The 14,563-nt window shown below is 41.4% G+C and overlaps 1 protein-coding gene across 3 annotated transcripts in view; it reads left to right on the top strand.

The window, feature by feature from the left end:
* Rnf216 (ring finger protein 216) overlaps positions 1–14,563 on the top strand; it is a 118,357-nt gene that overhangs the window by 1,337 nt on the left and 102,457 nt on the right. For all 3 annotated transcript variants that reach the window (XM_055598517.1, XM_055598519.1, XM_055598518.1), the window contains exon 2: positions 12,437–12,572. In XM_055598517.1, coding sequence (XP_055454492.1) covers positions 12,506–12,572 — 67 coding nt within the window. In that variant the 5' untranslated portion in view covers positions 12,437–12,505. The remainder of the gene's footprint in view (positions 1–12,436; positions 12,573–14,563) is intronic.

A 14,563-nucleotide genomic window follows, 5' to 3' on the forward strand; every position in this document is an offset into this window, starting at 1 on the left:
TTAGTTAGTTAGTTAGTTAGTTAGTTAGTTAGTTAGTTAGTTAGTTAGTTTTTCGAGACAGGGTTTCTCTGTGTAGCCTTAGCTGTCCTGGACTCACTTTGTAGATCAGGGCTGGCCTTGAATTTACGGAGACCCGCTAGCCTCTGCTTCCCTGAGTGCCAGGATTACAGGTGTGTGCGACTGCGCTGTTCCTCTGCTTGGTATTTTGACTTACTGAGAAGGGGCTTGTCCCTGCCCTTGCTTTGGAAGAAGGGAGGGATGGTATTTTTATGACCTTAGTTTAGTTTGCTTATTGGAATTAAATAGCCAAGCTCTGATGTTTGTTTATATTTAAATGCCTAGTGGGTAGAGAAGGGTGGTGAACTTCAGGAACTGACTGAGGATCCTGAGCCTGGATTTTGGACACCTGTGAACCTGTTGTTTTATTAGAGAACTTGGATTTTTCTCTAAAAGGGGAAGAAACTCTAATTAAAAGCTCTTGAAGAGAAATTAATAAAGTTGTGGCTCAGGAGATTGAAAGTCTATGAAATCTGGTAAGGGACTATTTACAAGCTACATTGTGAGGTAATGCTTCCTATGTTTACTGTAATCTAGGCCTTGCCATTTTCTAGATCTTTCCAGATAGGAATTCTCATATTGATATGTATCTAGTTTTTTGAGATGGGTTTTCTCTGTGTAGCCTTGGCTGTCCTGGACTCACTTCATAGACCAGGCTGGCTTCAAACTCACAGATAACCACCTATCTCTGCCTCCCAAGTGCTGGGATCAAAGGCGTGCACTACCATGCCCAGCACAATAATTTTTAAAAAACGTTGATTAAGGGGTCTGGAGAGATGGCTCAACAGTTAAGAACACTGACTGTTCCAGAGGACCTGGGTTTGATTCCCAGCACCTACATGGCAGCTCAAAACTGTGTAAGTGTCCAGCTCTAGGGGAACCAGTACCCTTACACAGACATCCATGCAGGCAAAACAGCAATTTACATAAAATAAATACATTTAAAAACATTTATTTAGTATGTATTTGGGCACTTAAGTATACTTAATGGTCAGAGGACAACTTTTGGAAATCAGTTTTCTGATACCATATGGGTTCCAGATGCGCAACTCAGGCTGTTGGGTCACCAGCCTTAGCTGTACAAAACTTGATGCTAAGTGCTAGATCTAACTGTTCCTGTGCACGCGTGCGTGTGTGTTTTGGTTTTCGACACAGAGTTTCTCTGTGTAGCCTTGGCTGTCCTGGATAGCTTTGTAGACCAGGCTGGCCTCAAACTTAAAGCAGGGCACTTGCCTCTGCCTCCCTGAGCGCTGGGTTTACAGGCGTGTGCCACCATTCTCAGTGGCCAAGAAATAACTTGTTAGTCTTGTCAGTAATGTAGGTTCTCTAAAAGCCTGTGTGCACATGTGAGTGTGTGCAGCTCTTGCCTCTAGTTACCCTGCTGTGCCCTGTTAACTCTCAGTGTGCTTTTTGATCAGCTTCTTGATGCTGCCAGTTATTCTTGGTTTCTAGCTTTGGAAGCACTGAGTAAGGCTTGGTCTTGTGCATTTGGAACTTAAGGTCCAGAAGAAGAGGTTAACATTAAGTATAGTTTCCTAAACAGTTGAAGTTATCCTCTGGTATTTGAGGAATTGATGGTTATTTTGTGAATGAACATGGGGCAGGGACACTCAAAGGATAGTCAGGAAAGGTTTTTCTCTGAGGAAATGGAGATTTGAGGGATTAACAGAGGTAATTTGACCAAAGAGGTACTTTCACAAAGAGAACTCAATTTGAGAATATGATCAAGGAACCAACTCATTTTGCTAGAGAATGGGGAAAGAACTATCAGGTGACACTACTTGGGTCAGCAAAAACCTGATGAAATGTGTTTTGTATTCTGTGATAAGGACTTAGGTTCTGTCATGGTGACATTTGTAATTTAAAAAAGGCCAGGGGTGGTGGTGCATGCCTTTAATCCTACTTAGTGAGACCTTGTCTGGAAAACAAACACAACCCTCTCAGAGAGTATGAAGAAGAGGTCAAAGTGTGGAGCCTAGAAGGCAGTACTTAAGCTGAAAGTGGGAAGCAAAGGGTCATAAGGTCCTCCTAGACAGTTGATTTGTAAGAGCTTGGGGACTTAGGGCTGTAGTTCAGGAGTGTGATACTTAGAACTTGCCAGGCCCTGGGTTCAGTTCCTAGCACTGTGCCCCACCGCCTAAAACACCGCCTAAAAAAGTGTGTCTATGTACCTACCTGCCCCCATTTCAGAATCTAGTTTCTAACAGTTGAGAAAAATCTTAACATTTTATGTTAATTCTTTCTAAAAGATAGTTTCTTGTAGTGCATTGCAAAGCTAGCCTCAGACTCACTCTAACTCAGGATGACCTGTACTACTTGCTCATGCTGCCTCTTTTGAGTGCTGGAATCAGTCTGCACTACCATCAGGTTTAGGTGGCACTCTTGGTTGAACTCGGGGCTTGGGCTTCCTGGATGCTGGGCAGCATTCTGTGAGCCACACCCCCAGGCTCTATATTAAAATCTTTAGCTAACTTGGGGTTGGAAAGAAGGCCTCAGCTGTTAAAGAGCAGTTGCTGTTCTTGCAGAGAGTTTGCACCATGGCAGGTGCCAGCATGTGCGGACCCATGTGGGGCCTCATAAACACCTAGAACTCCAGTTTTAAATGCCTCTTTTGGGTGCCTTTAGGCACCAGGTACACAACATATTGCAGACCAACATTTGTATGCATAAAATAAAAAATAAATAATTTTTTAAAATGTTTGGCTAATCAACCTGATTGTGAGTTTAATTTTTGGTTTGAATCCTAGTGTAGAAAAACACTGATAATAGGATTTTTAGATCTTGTTTGAACTGCTTAAACTCAATAATTATCTACATACTTTCATTGGTAAATATGTATGTTATTGTACCTTAATTTTGTATATTAAAATTAACACCTCCATTTTCTTATTTGGAGCTCATTGTTTGTTTTTCAAATTATTTATTTAGTTGTATTTTATTTACATTGGTGTTTTGCCTGCATATATGTCATGTCCCAGTTATGAGCCACAGTGTGGGTGCTGGGAATTGAACCCAGGTCCTCTGGCCAGTGCTCTTAACTGCCAACCCATCTCTCTAGCCCCATCTTGTTTGTTTTTTTAAGAACTTCAGCACTCTGCAGGAGCCTGATCGTACCATCCAGGTCAACTTTCTTTTGCCCTGGTAGGCAATATTCACAATCCACTAAATCCAGTTCTGTACTTAATATCCTGTGCCCCTCTTTTTTTGTTGTCATTGTTGTTCTGTTTTGTTTGGGGTTTTTTTTTGTTTCTTGTTTTGTTTTTAGGCTTTTTGAGACAGGATTTCTCTGTGTAGCTTTGGCTGTCCTGGATTCACTTTGTATACCAGACTGGCTTCGAACTCACAGCAGTCTGCCTGCCTCTGCTTCCCTGAGCAGTGGGACCAAAAGTGTGCATCACCACGCCCAGCTTCCCCTCTGCTCTTACATACAGTTACCTCTGGCTTAGTCTTGATGGCTCTTGCTTGCCCTGCTTTACCCATTACAGTAAAGTTGATTTCCTAATGTGTAGCTATCATTGTTCTGTTTCCCATTGGCCAGAAAATATAATTTGAACTCCACTTCAGCTTTCTATCAACAGCACAAACTACCCCAAAACATACTAGTTTAACAATAGTTTAATCTGTTGACAGGAGTGTTGTATGTATGTGTTTTGAGTCTGGAGCTGATATGTAGACCAGGCTGAAGTTGCTGTGATCCTCCTGCCTCAACATCCAGAGTGCTAGCATTAAAAGGAAGCACCGCCACACCTAGCCTATTTACAGTTGTATGAATCTAGAAATTGAAGAGGCTTCACCTGCCACAGGTTGTCAGCCAAGAGGGCTGTGGTGGGAAGGATTTGCTTCTAAGATAGTCTCTTCACTCACTTGCCTTGTCAGAGCTTAGAGACTGCTGGAAGGCCTGGGTTTTACTGTCTTTGTAATGCTAGGATTTTCCATGTGACTGCAGCTGACCATGCAGGCTTCTCAATGTGTAGATTTAGGCTCCCAGAGCTGTAGATCAAAGCTTCTGTGCTCATAAAGGCTAAGCTAGACTCTGGCACAGCATTCAAGTGGTTGCCTTGCTAACCTGTTCCTGTCTACCTGTACTAATTTCTGTGTATATGTGTGCACATGTGTTTATTCACATATGTGTTGTATGCATATGGAGACCAGAATCAAGTCCTCCTCAGGGGCTGTCCAACTTGTTCTCTGATTGGGCGGGAATTTGTCAAAGAGGCTACACTGTCTATTTAGTGAGCCCCATATATCTGCCTCCCAGCACTGGAATTACAAGTTTGGGCCATACATGGCTTTCTGTGTCGACTGGGGATCGTGCTTACATGGCAAACATTTGAATAACCTGTACTCCCCCCCCCCGCAACCTCAAATGGTTTAAATATTGTGTGAGGGGTGTCGGGATGGTGGAGTGGTCTAAGGCACCAGACTCAAGGGAAGACAGTGCAGCTACTCCTAATGAAACTAGGATCAGAAGGAAGGAAAGGAAGACCTCCCCTATCAGTGGACTTGGAGAGGGGCATGTGTGGAGAAGGAGGGATTGGAAGGGGAGGAGGGAGGGAGCTACAGGGGGATACAAAGTGAATAAAGTGCAATTAATAAAAATTAAAAAAATACTGTGTGAATAGCACATGTAATATACTTGATTAATATGCATGCTTTCTCTCATTGCTCTAAGTTCTTTTTAAAGATTTATTTATTATGTATAATATTCTGCCTGCATGAACACCTGCAAGCCAGAAGAGGGCACCAGAACTCACTATAGATGGTCATGAGCCACCATGTGGTTGCTGGGAATTGAACTCAGGACCTTTGGAAGAGCAGCCAGTGCTCTTTAACTTCTGAGCCATCTCCGCCCCCCACCAGTTTTGTTTTGTTTTGTTTTGTTTTAAGGTGGATGTTTTGCTAGCATATGTCCATGCATTGTGTGTGCAATGCCTACAGAAGCCAGAAGAGGGCAAAGGATCCCCTGTAACTAAGGTTTTAGGTGGTTCTTGGTCACCATATGAGTCCTGGAAATTGAACCTTAGTTCCCTAAAGCACTGAGATGTCCCTCCAGCCCTCCTTGCTCCAAGTTCCTTTGTTTGTTTGTTTGTTTGTTTTTATTATATATACAATGTTCTGCCTGCACACCAGAAGAAGGCACCAGATCTCATTATAGATGGTTGTGAGCCATCATGTGTTACTGAGAATTGAACTCAGGACCTTTGGAAAAGCAGCCAGTGTTCTTAACCTTGAGCCGCTCTCCAGCCCGTTTGTTTGTTTGTTTGTTTGTTTGTTTTTTGAAACAAGGTTTTTCTGTGTAGTTCTGGCTGGCCTCAAACTTGCTATTTAGACCAGGCTGGCCTCAAACTCACAGATACCCACCTGCCTCTGCTTCCCAAGCGCTGGGATTACAGGTGTGCGCCACCACTGCGCACTCTTACGTTCTTTAAAACAACGTCCGTGTGGGATTTTCTTTATATATATTACTCGTGCATCATAAAACCTTCATGTAGCGAACCCACACTAAATATTTTCTGGGTTCTTTTAATGTTTTTTTTAAACTAATATTGTGGGCCAGCAAGATGGCTTCACTGGTGAAGGTGCCTGCTGGCAAGATTCATGACCTGAGTTCAGTCTCTGAGACTCATAGAGTAGAAGGAAAACTGATTGCTGCCAGTTATCTGATTTAAAGCAGTGTGTGGGCACGTGTGTAAATAATGCTGGACTTTTTTTATTGTTAGTATATCAGTTTAGCATAGAAAAGTCAGAAAATATGTAAGCAGAAAAGCAATGGCATTAACCTTTATTGTCTTGACTTTAATATTTAAGATACAGAGACATACTCAATATGGATATGCAATGAATGATTAAACTAAGCAATTCATGCTAGAACGAAAAGCAGTAATTGTTGCATTAAGAACGGGAAAAAAGCCTGACAGTTTCTCCCTGCTTTTGCTCACTTCTCACTGGAAAATCAGAGATTAGGTCATTAAATTTGAAAGTTTTCGTTTGGACAGATATTGGCACTAAAGTAATCCCAGCCTTCGGGTTGGGATGGCACTGAGATGGAAGGATTGCAATATCAAGGTCAGCCTGGGTTCTTATTGAGACCTTTCCATAACTAAGTAAATGGAAGGCCTATTTACTCTGGGATCAGTGCTGCAAAATTACAGGCATATTTGTGGACAGTATTCTGGAAAACAGGAACGTTCCATCTAGTGGTCTGGGATCTGGCAGTATGATTCTAGGAGCATGTGAACAGAAAAGTGGAAAAGTAGCATGAATAGAGGAAATGAGAAGAAAAGGACGTGCCAGAGACACTGCAAGTGCAAGTACTCTGGTGTTGAGATGAAACTGCACTTTTTGAAATTAGAATCTGGATTATAACTGGTTCCCTCCTCCTACAACTGTTAGTCTCTTTTAATCATTTTCAGGAGTATATAGGTCTTATCACTCAAGACTGTATTTTTAGATATTTATTGTTTAATCTTACCCATTTAAAAATGTGTATCTTAAAAAAAAAATTCTTGAGTTTCCCCTCTCATATCCCTTTCCTTAGAATTTATCTGCTGTTGAACTTGAACCCCTAGACCTGTAATTTTCCATTCTTGGTAAATATTTATTAGCCTTAAAAAATTATCATTTCCCCATGTAGAGCCTTTTTATACTTTATTTCCCTACATGTCTTGTTCTTGTTAAATACTGAGTAATGAAAAGTTTCTCTGCTTTCTGTTCTAGAATGTGGCTTGGCCAGACGTGGATTCTGTTGGTTTGGTGAGGGAACACTCTTTCCTTAGAAACAGACTTAGGGACTGAATCTTGTCACTACAATTTTTTTCTCTTGTTAGCCAGTAGTAGTTGTCTAGAGTTAGCAGTTCATTGAAGGCTGAAAAATGATCACTTCCTTTATCGAGATTGTATTTCTTTTAGTTAGAATGCTTTTATAACGTAGCCACTTTTCTATTTGTTCACCCAGTGGTATGGTTTATGTAGGAAAAGTAAGGGAATGTCAAATTATTTGCCCCTATTTACCAATTTATTGATTTATTTTGTATGTTTATTTCTTTGTGGGTTTGTTTTCTGAGACAGGGTCTTACTGTGTAACTGCCCTGGAACTCACTGTGTAGACAGGCTGGCCTCAAACTCAGAGATCTGCCTGCCTCTGCCTTCCCAGTTCTAGGATTAAAGGTGACCGCTGTTTTTTGTTTGTTTGTGTTTGTTTTTAAAAACAAAGTCTAATGAGTCCAGACTGGCCTCAGGTTCACTGTGTGGTTGAGGACAACCTTGAATCTCCTGCCTTGGCTTCCCAAATGCTGGGGCCACCACACTCAGCTTTCATTTGCTAGGTAATATATGTATTGCTGTTAAAGCATGAGGGCTTAAGTTTGATTCCCTACACCCCTGCAAAAACCATAGCAGCAATCACTGTAATCGCAGTGCTGGGGTATTGCAGTCAGGCTGTTCCCTGGGACTTGTGGCTAACCAGCCTAGCTGAATAGGTGAGTCCCAGTTGTCAGTGAGAGAACCTGTCACAAAACCCAAAGATGCACAGTGCCTGAGGAATGACACCTAAGGTTCACCTCTGGCCTCCACATACATGTGAGCACACACCAAACACAAAATTACAAACTCTGAAGAATTCTGTGCCAAGTCAATACTTATCTTTATTGAAGGTAAAAGTTCTATTTTAAGTCAATGAGAACTTCTCCAGACTTATCTAGTTCTGAAAGGACCCAGTCTTGACAAAAGCCTTTGATAGCTGTTTTGATGTCTGAATGACAAGGTGCTCCAGGCTCATTCTGCATATTTCCGGCTCACAACCTTGGAGTTGTCCAAAATTACCTTTGGTAAGAAAATTTCAAAGATTAGAGAAAACCCCGTTTTGTGGTTTTTCTTCATTGCCCTCAAAAGATTGTTTTATTTATTTAGTCTTACCAGTGGTTTTATATAGGAAGATTTATTTTTATTTTTTTTAGACATTTGTCCTCCCTCCAATGTCCTTAAATTCTGTTGTCTTATTCTTTAATTTTTATCATTACATATATGCGAATAAATATACAAGTACCACCTGCTTAGTTTATTTGATGTTGCTTGTACATGTTGTACATTTTTGGACTGATTATTCAGTATTGGGTAATCAAATAGGGAGCTTATCCCTGGGGAAGACTAATTCTTCCTCTCTCGGTAGTCATTAACTTGCTGTTGTTCTTTATCTAGGGATGGAGCTCCAGGAGATCTCTCTTATCCATGTTGACATGTCAGCTGGTGTAGTCATGCTTGGTTCGAAAAACCCAGCCAGCTCATCTTAGCTACTGAGCTCACTGATCTTAGAGGAGAACCCACTAGTGCTACTTTTTTTTATGCTAGTGTAATTCCTAACTGTATTGATAATACTGAGATAATTGTAGCTCTCCCCTCAAACAAGAGAACGACTTATCATAGGGTGGGCAATTGTGACCTCCAACTGATAGACCTGCAACACAATCCCTATGACCTAAGGCTCAAGGGACATTATAGAACACAGGGTGGAAAGATTGTGAATGACAGAGGACCAGAAAGTCTGCTGTGAGGTCTATATAGGAAGATTTAAAACTTGGTCTGTACATGCTGGGTTATGGCCAGAAGGAAAGACTGTAAGATTAGTAAAATGCCAGTCTCTACACTGATTGTGAGCATTGTTGACTAGTTACTGCAGGCAACTGGTTAGAAAACACCTCACACAACACCCGCACTTGAGTTAGACATTGTGTTGTGACCTTCTCAGATAAGGTCAGAGATCACAATTACGCTAGATGGCGAATACCACCCCGCAGTACACCACCTTACAATTGTGTAAGATCCTACCTGCAGCTTTAGAAAAAGTTGGCGTGGTCATTGGCTACTCAGAATTTAGACTTACTTTCTTTATTCCTTTACTTTGCTGTAGATTGATTCTTAACTCTTCATGTGTTGCACTGACTGGCATTTGGGGCAGAATTTGACTTTGTTACGGTCTTGGAAGCTAGAAGTCTCAAAATAGGATTGCCAGTCTGTTAGCTCTCATGAGGTCTTTCCTCTGGGGTCACAGACAGCTGTTGTCTTTCCCTAGTCATGGTAGAGTGAAGAAAACTTAAGCTGTCTGGTTCCACTGCCACTGAGGGTGCTAAACCGTAATTGGTATTCACTCTGTGGCCTGCTGTATCTAATTACCTCCAGAAGGCCCTGCCTGCCGCTCCTATCACAGTGACTGACTGGAGTCAATGTAGGAATGTGGGAGCAGACAAACAATTACTCTAGATTCCTGTTTCTTTTAATGAAGGGTTTTTTTTTTGTTTTTGGTTTGGTTTGGTTTGGTTTTTGAGACAGGTTTCTCGGAGTAGTGTTGGCTGTCCTGGACTCACTTTGTAGACCCACCTGTCTCTGCCTCCCTGAGTGCTGGGATTAAAGGTGTGCACTACCACCCTGCCTTTTTTTTTTTTTTAAGTAGCTCTTTGAGTATCTCTGGGTGGCAAACTTTTTGTATGTCTAAAAGTAACTTAATTTAGTTCTTACTCAGAACTATTTTAACTGATTGATTCTAGTTTCAGATTTTTTTTATAGCCCTTCAAAATTAGTTTTCCATTATCAGAAAAAAGTATTCCCTATAAAGAGCTCCTGTTTTATCTCTGCAGTTTTTATTGTTTTGAGGGAGAGTGGATGGGGGGGTTGAGACAGGGTTTCTCTGTAGCTTTGGCTGGCCACTTGAACTCAGGTAGGGAGGGTCTGGCCATGCTATGCCTGGCTCGCCGTAACTCACAGAGATCTGCCTGCCTCTGCCTCCTGAGTGCTGGCATGAAAGGTGAGCGCCACCACCCTGCAGTTTTTATGGTTTTAATCTGTGACATTATGACACATTTAGGCATTTTTAAATGTTTACTCATGCTAAATAATTGTACTTTCAGTCCGTCAAGAAATAAATAGTAAAATGATCCTAGCCAGTTATGGTGGCACATGACTTTAGTCCCAGCACTCAGGAGGCAGAGACAGTCAGATCTCTGTGAGTTTGAGGCCAGCCTGGGCTACAGAGTGAAATTCAAACCTTTACCCAGGGGTCCACAGTGAGACCCTGTTCAAAATAACATAAACTGGAATCTAGGTTTGGCATCCTAACCAGAGATGGGACTGGGAATTGTGAATGGCCCTGCTAACAGGTAGCATTGGTCCAGAGACACTGCAGCTCTCCTGATACTACTGTGTTGTTGCTGTCAGCTCCTAGTGAAGGGCATCCAGAGGCACTACAAGCACTGTCAGCGTCCAGGTTCACTTGGATAAAGAAAAGCCTGAGAGAATTCAGAAAATTATTAAAAGAGCCATTGAAGGTGCCTACTGAATCATGAACACATTAAAACAAAACAAAACCTGAGAATTCAGAGCCCACAGCCAGAGAGTGCAGACATTTAAAGTTCAGAAGACTGTCTTCTGAAACTGTCCTTTGGCCTCGTTGGCTACGAGCAAGATAAATATGTGAGAAGCTGGAATTAATTAACTCAGGTGGCTCTTGGTGATACAGGCATGTTATCAGCATCTTTTATATTGGTGCTTCCTTCCATCCAGGAATGATGGGAAATTTGAGGAGAATATAGTATTTTGTCTGTCTCTCCTTCCTTCCCTCCCACTCACTCTCGCTATTCTTTTACTTTACTGTGAAGGCAGGTCGTTTATTCTGGACATCCTTATACCATTTCTCTGAGCCATGGAGCAGATGTTGGCCCAAGTGATTTTCTGTTACAGAGGAAAGTGTGCTTCAGAATCGGCCAGCTAATGGAGCTGAGGCTCAGAGCATACACTGCTTCTCCAGGTCTGCTTGCAGCTGTTTCCTCCTCAGTGAGGACTGAGCAAAGCATTGCACGTAGGAATCTTGGAAGGAAACCACTGTGTGCCCCCATCCCAGCTCTGGCTTTGCCTTCCACACTCATCTGTGAGCTTGCCCTGTCCCAGCTCAGAGCTCCACCAGCCTTCGCTGTGTCACGCCCTGCAGTCTGACAGATTTCTGCACCTCCTGACCTGCTCACGCCATGCCACAGGAAGAAGTCCTAGTCTCTAAGGTTGTAAAATGCACACAGTGCCTGACAGGGAATATTCCCTGGGTATACTCAGCCAGCAGGATGAGCTTCTGCCTGTGCGCGTCCTTGCAGTTACGTTAGTTAAAGTGACATCTGTCTCGGCAGAATTGATCAACAAATAACAAAGTAAATTTATCAGTTTGTGACAACTCAGGGAAAAAAATCCTATTATCTTTTAAAATAATTTTTACATGCAGTTCTCATGCTGAGGTGACACCAAACTCTTTCTGTTGCTCCTTCCTAAGTGTAATTTTGCTACTGTTACGAATCATAATGCAAATAACTGTTTTCCAGTAGTTCTAGGCAATCCCTGTCAAAGGGTAGTTTGACCCCTACTCCCACCCCCGAAGGAGGTTGAGAACCACTGCTTTCCATCATTCTGTTCTCCTTCTGAATTCTCTGGCACTTCAGTGGTAGAATGTTTGTCTTTATGACTAACCTCTCCTTAACATTTTTTAATGAAAAATTCCATTTATACTTTCAGAAAATAAAAGAAGAATAAAATTTAAAAAGCAGTGTAAGATAATAGAGCAAAATCTTTCTTGTTTTTTTGTTTTTATTTTTTTAATTTTTTTCATGTGAATATAATCTATGTACAATGACACGAGCAGGCATTCGATCCATCTCAACAGATGCATGTAATAGACTACCTCTTCAAGCTCTGTTGCACACCCCCCCCCAAAAAAAAAGTTGCTTCATGCTCTTTGTCCTTTCACAGAGCAGCTTTTAATTTTCTATCACTGTAAACTAGTTCCTCTAGCTAGTCAGACCTGTAATTCCAGTGTTTTGGGAATGAGGTTTAAGGATTATTATGAGTTCAACGTCTACCTGGGCTACCAAGAGAGGCCTTATCTCAAAAAGAAAAAACAAGAACCTATGAGTTCAAGACCAGCCAGGACTACATGTGAGACCTTGACTCAAAAAAAAAAAAAAAGGTTTTAAAGCCAAAAAAGATATACATATGTGTGTGTGTGTGTGTGTGTGTGTGTGTGTATGTGTGTATGTCATTTATGAGTTTTCACACTTGTAAATCTTTATTCCGATGAAATGTTAGGCTTGTGAGGGTATAATTCATAAGTAAAGCAATTGCTTGCCTAGCATATGCTTCAGTTCATCAACCAGTTTTATTTTGGTTTTTTGAGACAGGGTTTCTCTCTGTATAACTTTAGGTGTTCTGGAACTCACTCTGTAGACCAGGTTGGCCTCAAATTCACAGAGATCAGCCTACCTCTGCCTCCTGAGTGCTGGGATTAAAGGTGTGCACTAACAGCACCTGGCTTCTACTGCTGATGTTAACGCTGTCTTCTTTTCTTTTTCAGACCCTGTAGAACAGATAAGCACCATGTTTGGGTACTAACAATCACATATGTGTATGTCTGAAATTGAAAATGGCAGAGGGAAACAACAAAGAGGAGGTGATTCACTTGAACAGCTTTCATTGCCACCGGGGACAGGGTAAGTTCAGTTGCTTGTCCTTCATTGTGATGGCAGTATCTTCTCCAAAATGAACCTATTTTGTACCATTGATGAGCCAGAGGGAATCCACTGTTAGACCTAAGAACATTAGGCATAAAATGTCAAACTAGAATTATGTCAACTAATGACACTAGTGGCATAACTGAAATTTAAGGACTCAGCCATCACAAGGAGGTTTATACTGTAGTGGTTTGCCTCTAAAGGTTTTTGAGGGAATGGAGATCATACGGGACTTGGGCCAGTAAAATCCAAAATACAGGCAGTGTAAAATTTTGACAAATTCATTGATTCAGAAAGAGCAGAACTGTGCTTGCATTTCCTTAACATTTCCTAAATGCATGTGGAGTTTTCTGTCAATATGAATGTACATTTATTAATATTTGGTCTAAAAAATTCATATTGATAAATAGAGAATCCTTAATATATTCTGTTGTAGAAAATGTTATTAATACTTACTATTAGTGCATATAATTATTACCACAGTTATTTTTCAGCCCACTGTTATAGAAGTAAAAGACTAGACATCTGTTAGATTTTTGTTTGTTTGTTTTTCGAGACAGGGTTTCTCTGTGTAGCCTTGGCTGTCCTAAAATCTGTAGACCAGGCTGGCCCTGAACTCACATCAGTCCTTGTGCCTCTGCCTCCCTGAGTGCTGAGATTAAATGCATGTGCCACCACTGGGGCTGTGCAGATCTTAACCCCCAAAGCTACCTTGTTATTTCCCCGCCACAGATCCCATCCGGAATTTCCATAAATATTTACACGCTTCATTTTGGCTGCTGCTCTCCATCATGCCCATCCTCAGAGCAAGCGCCACTTACCCGTACGCTTCTTTTTCACAGGGACCAATGGCAACCTGCTCCTGTCTTCTCCTCCCTCTCTACACCTCTCCTGAGATCCTTCTGCCCTCCTTAGCCCTCGAACCTTAGCTTCACCTATGTCCCTTGCCCTGTCCAGGTGGTCAGTCAGAGATAATTTGGAGGCAAAGTTATGTAGCATCACGCGGTATACGTTAGGGTTTGCTGGTAGAACAGCAAACATGATATTAGGGGGGTGTCCCAGTTAACAATTATGTACAAAGCACCAGACCAGGCTGTAACAATATTCACTTCTTGAGTACAAATCTCATGAAGAGACTAAGCAAGTTTTTTCTCTCGATAGTTTATGGTTGTGAAGATGATTTTTTTTCCTAGTATGAAATAAGTCATATATTTGCCTTTAGCACATTTAAAGTTTAAAAAAATTTTATTAACGGAGTAAATTTAGGGGAAACAGAATCCTTCAAACTGCATATACACTGCATATAGGTACAAAAGAAATACTGAGTTTAAGATTTTGTTAATACTGTACTACGATTGTAGTTGTCACTTGTTGTGATTCAGAAAGTTTGAAATCTTAGCTGAAATTTGTACACATGCGTATTTCTGACTTTTGTACGTGCATATTTAATTAATATTGGAATTTTAAAATTGGACCTTAAATATAGTTAAACCTTAAATATAGTTGGTGTCCTTCAAAAACAACTGCTAGGCTGGGTGTGGTGGCACATGCTTTTAATCCCAGCATTCAGGAGGCAGATGCAGGTGAATGTCTGTCAGTTTGAGGCCAGCCTGGTCTACGTAGCCTTGGCTGTCCTGGACTTCCTTTGTAGACCAGGCTGGCCTTGAATTTAAGCAATCCGCCTACCTCTGCCTCCCTAAGTGCTGGGATTACAAGTGTGTGCCATTAGGCCTGGCTACCTGTTATAATTTTAATATGCCTTACATACTGGAACTGGGCAGATGGAGCTAAACCCTTTATTTTTTTTTTTTTTTTTTTTTTTTTTTTTTAGTGTTTGCTTGCTTAGACTGTACAGTAAGTTCCTGAGCTACAGTGTAGAACCCTGTCTAAAAGGAAAAACAAAGTTAGGGCTAGGGATATAGCTCCTTCCTTCCTTCCTTCCTTCCTTCCTTCCTTCCTTCCTTCCTTCC

The sequence above is a fragment of the Psammomys obesus genome, unplaced genomic scaffold, assembly GCF_907164565.1.
Source record: "Psammomys obesus unplaced genomic scaffold, mPsaObe1.curated_primary_1811, whole genome shotgun sequence".
In the NCBI taxonomy this organism is placed as follows: Eukaryota; Metazoa; Chordata; class Mammalia; order Rodentia; family Muridae; genus Psammomys; species Psammomys obesus.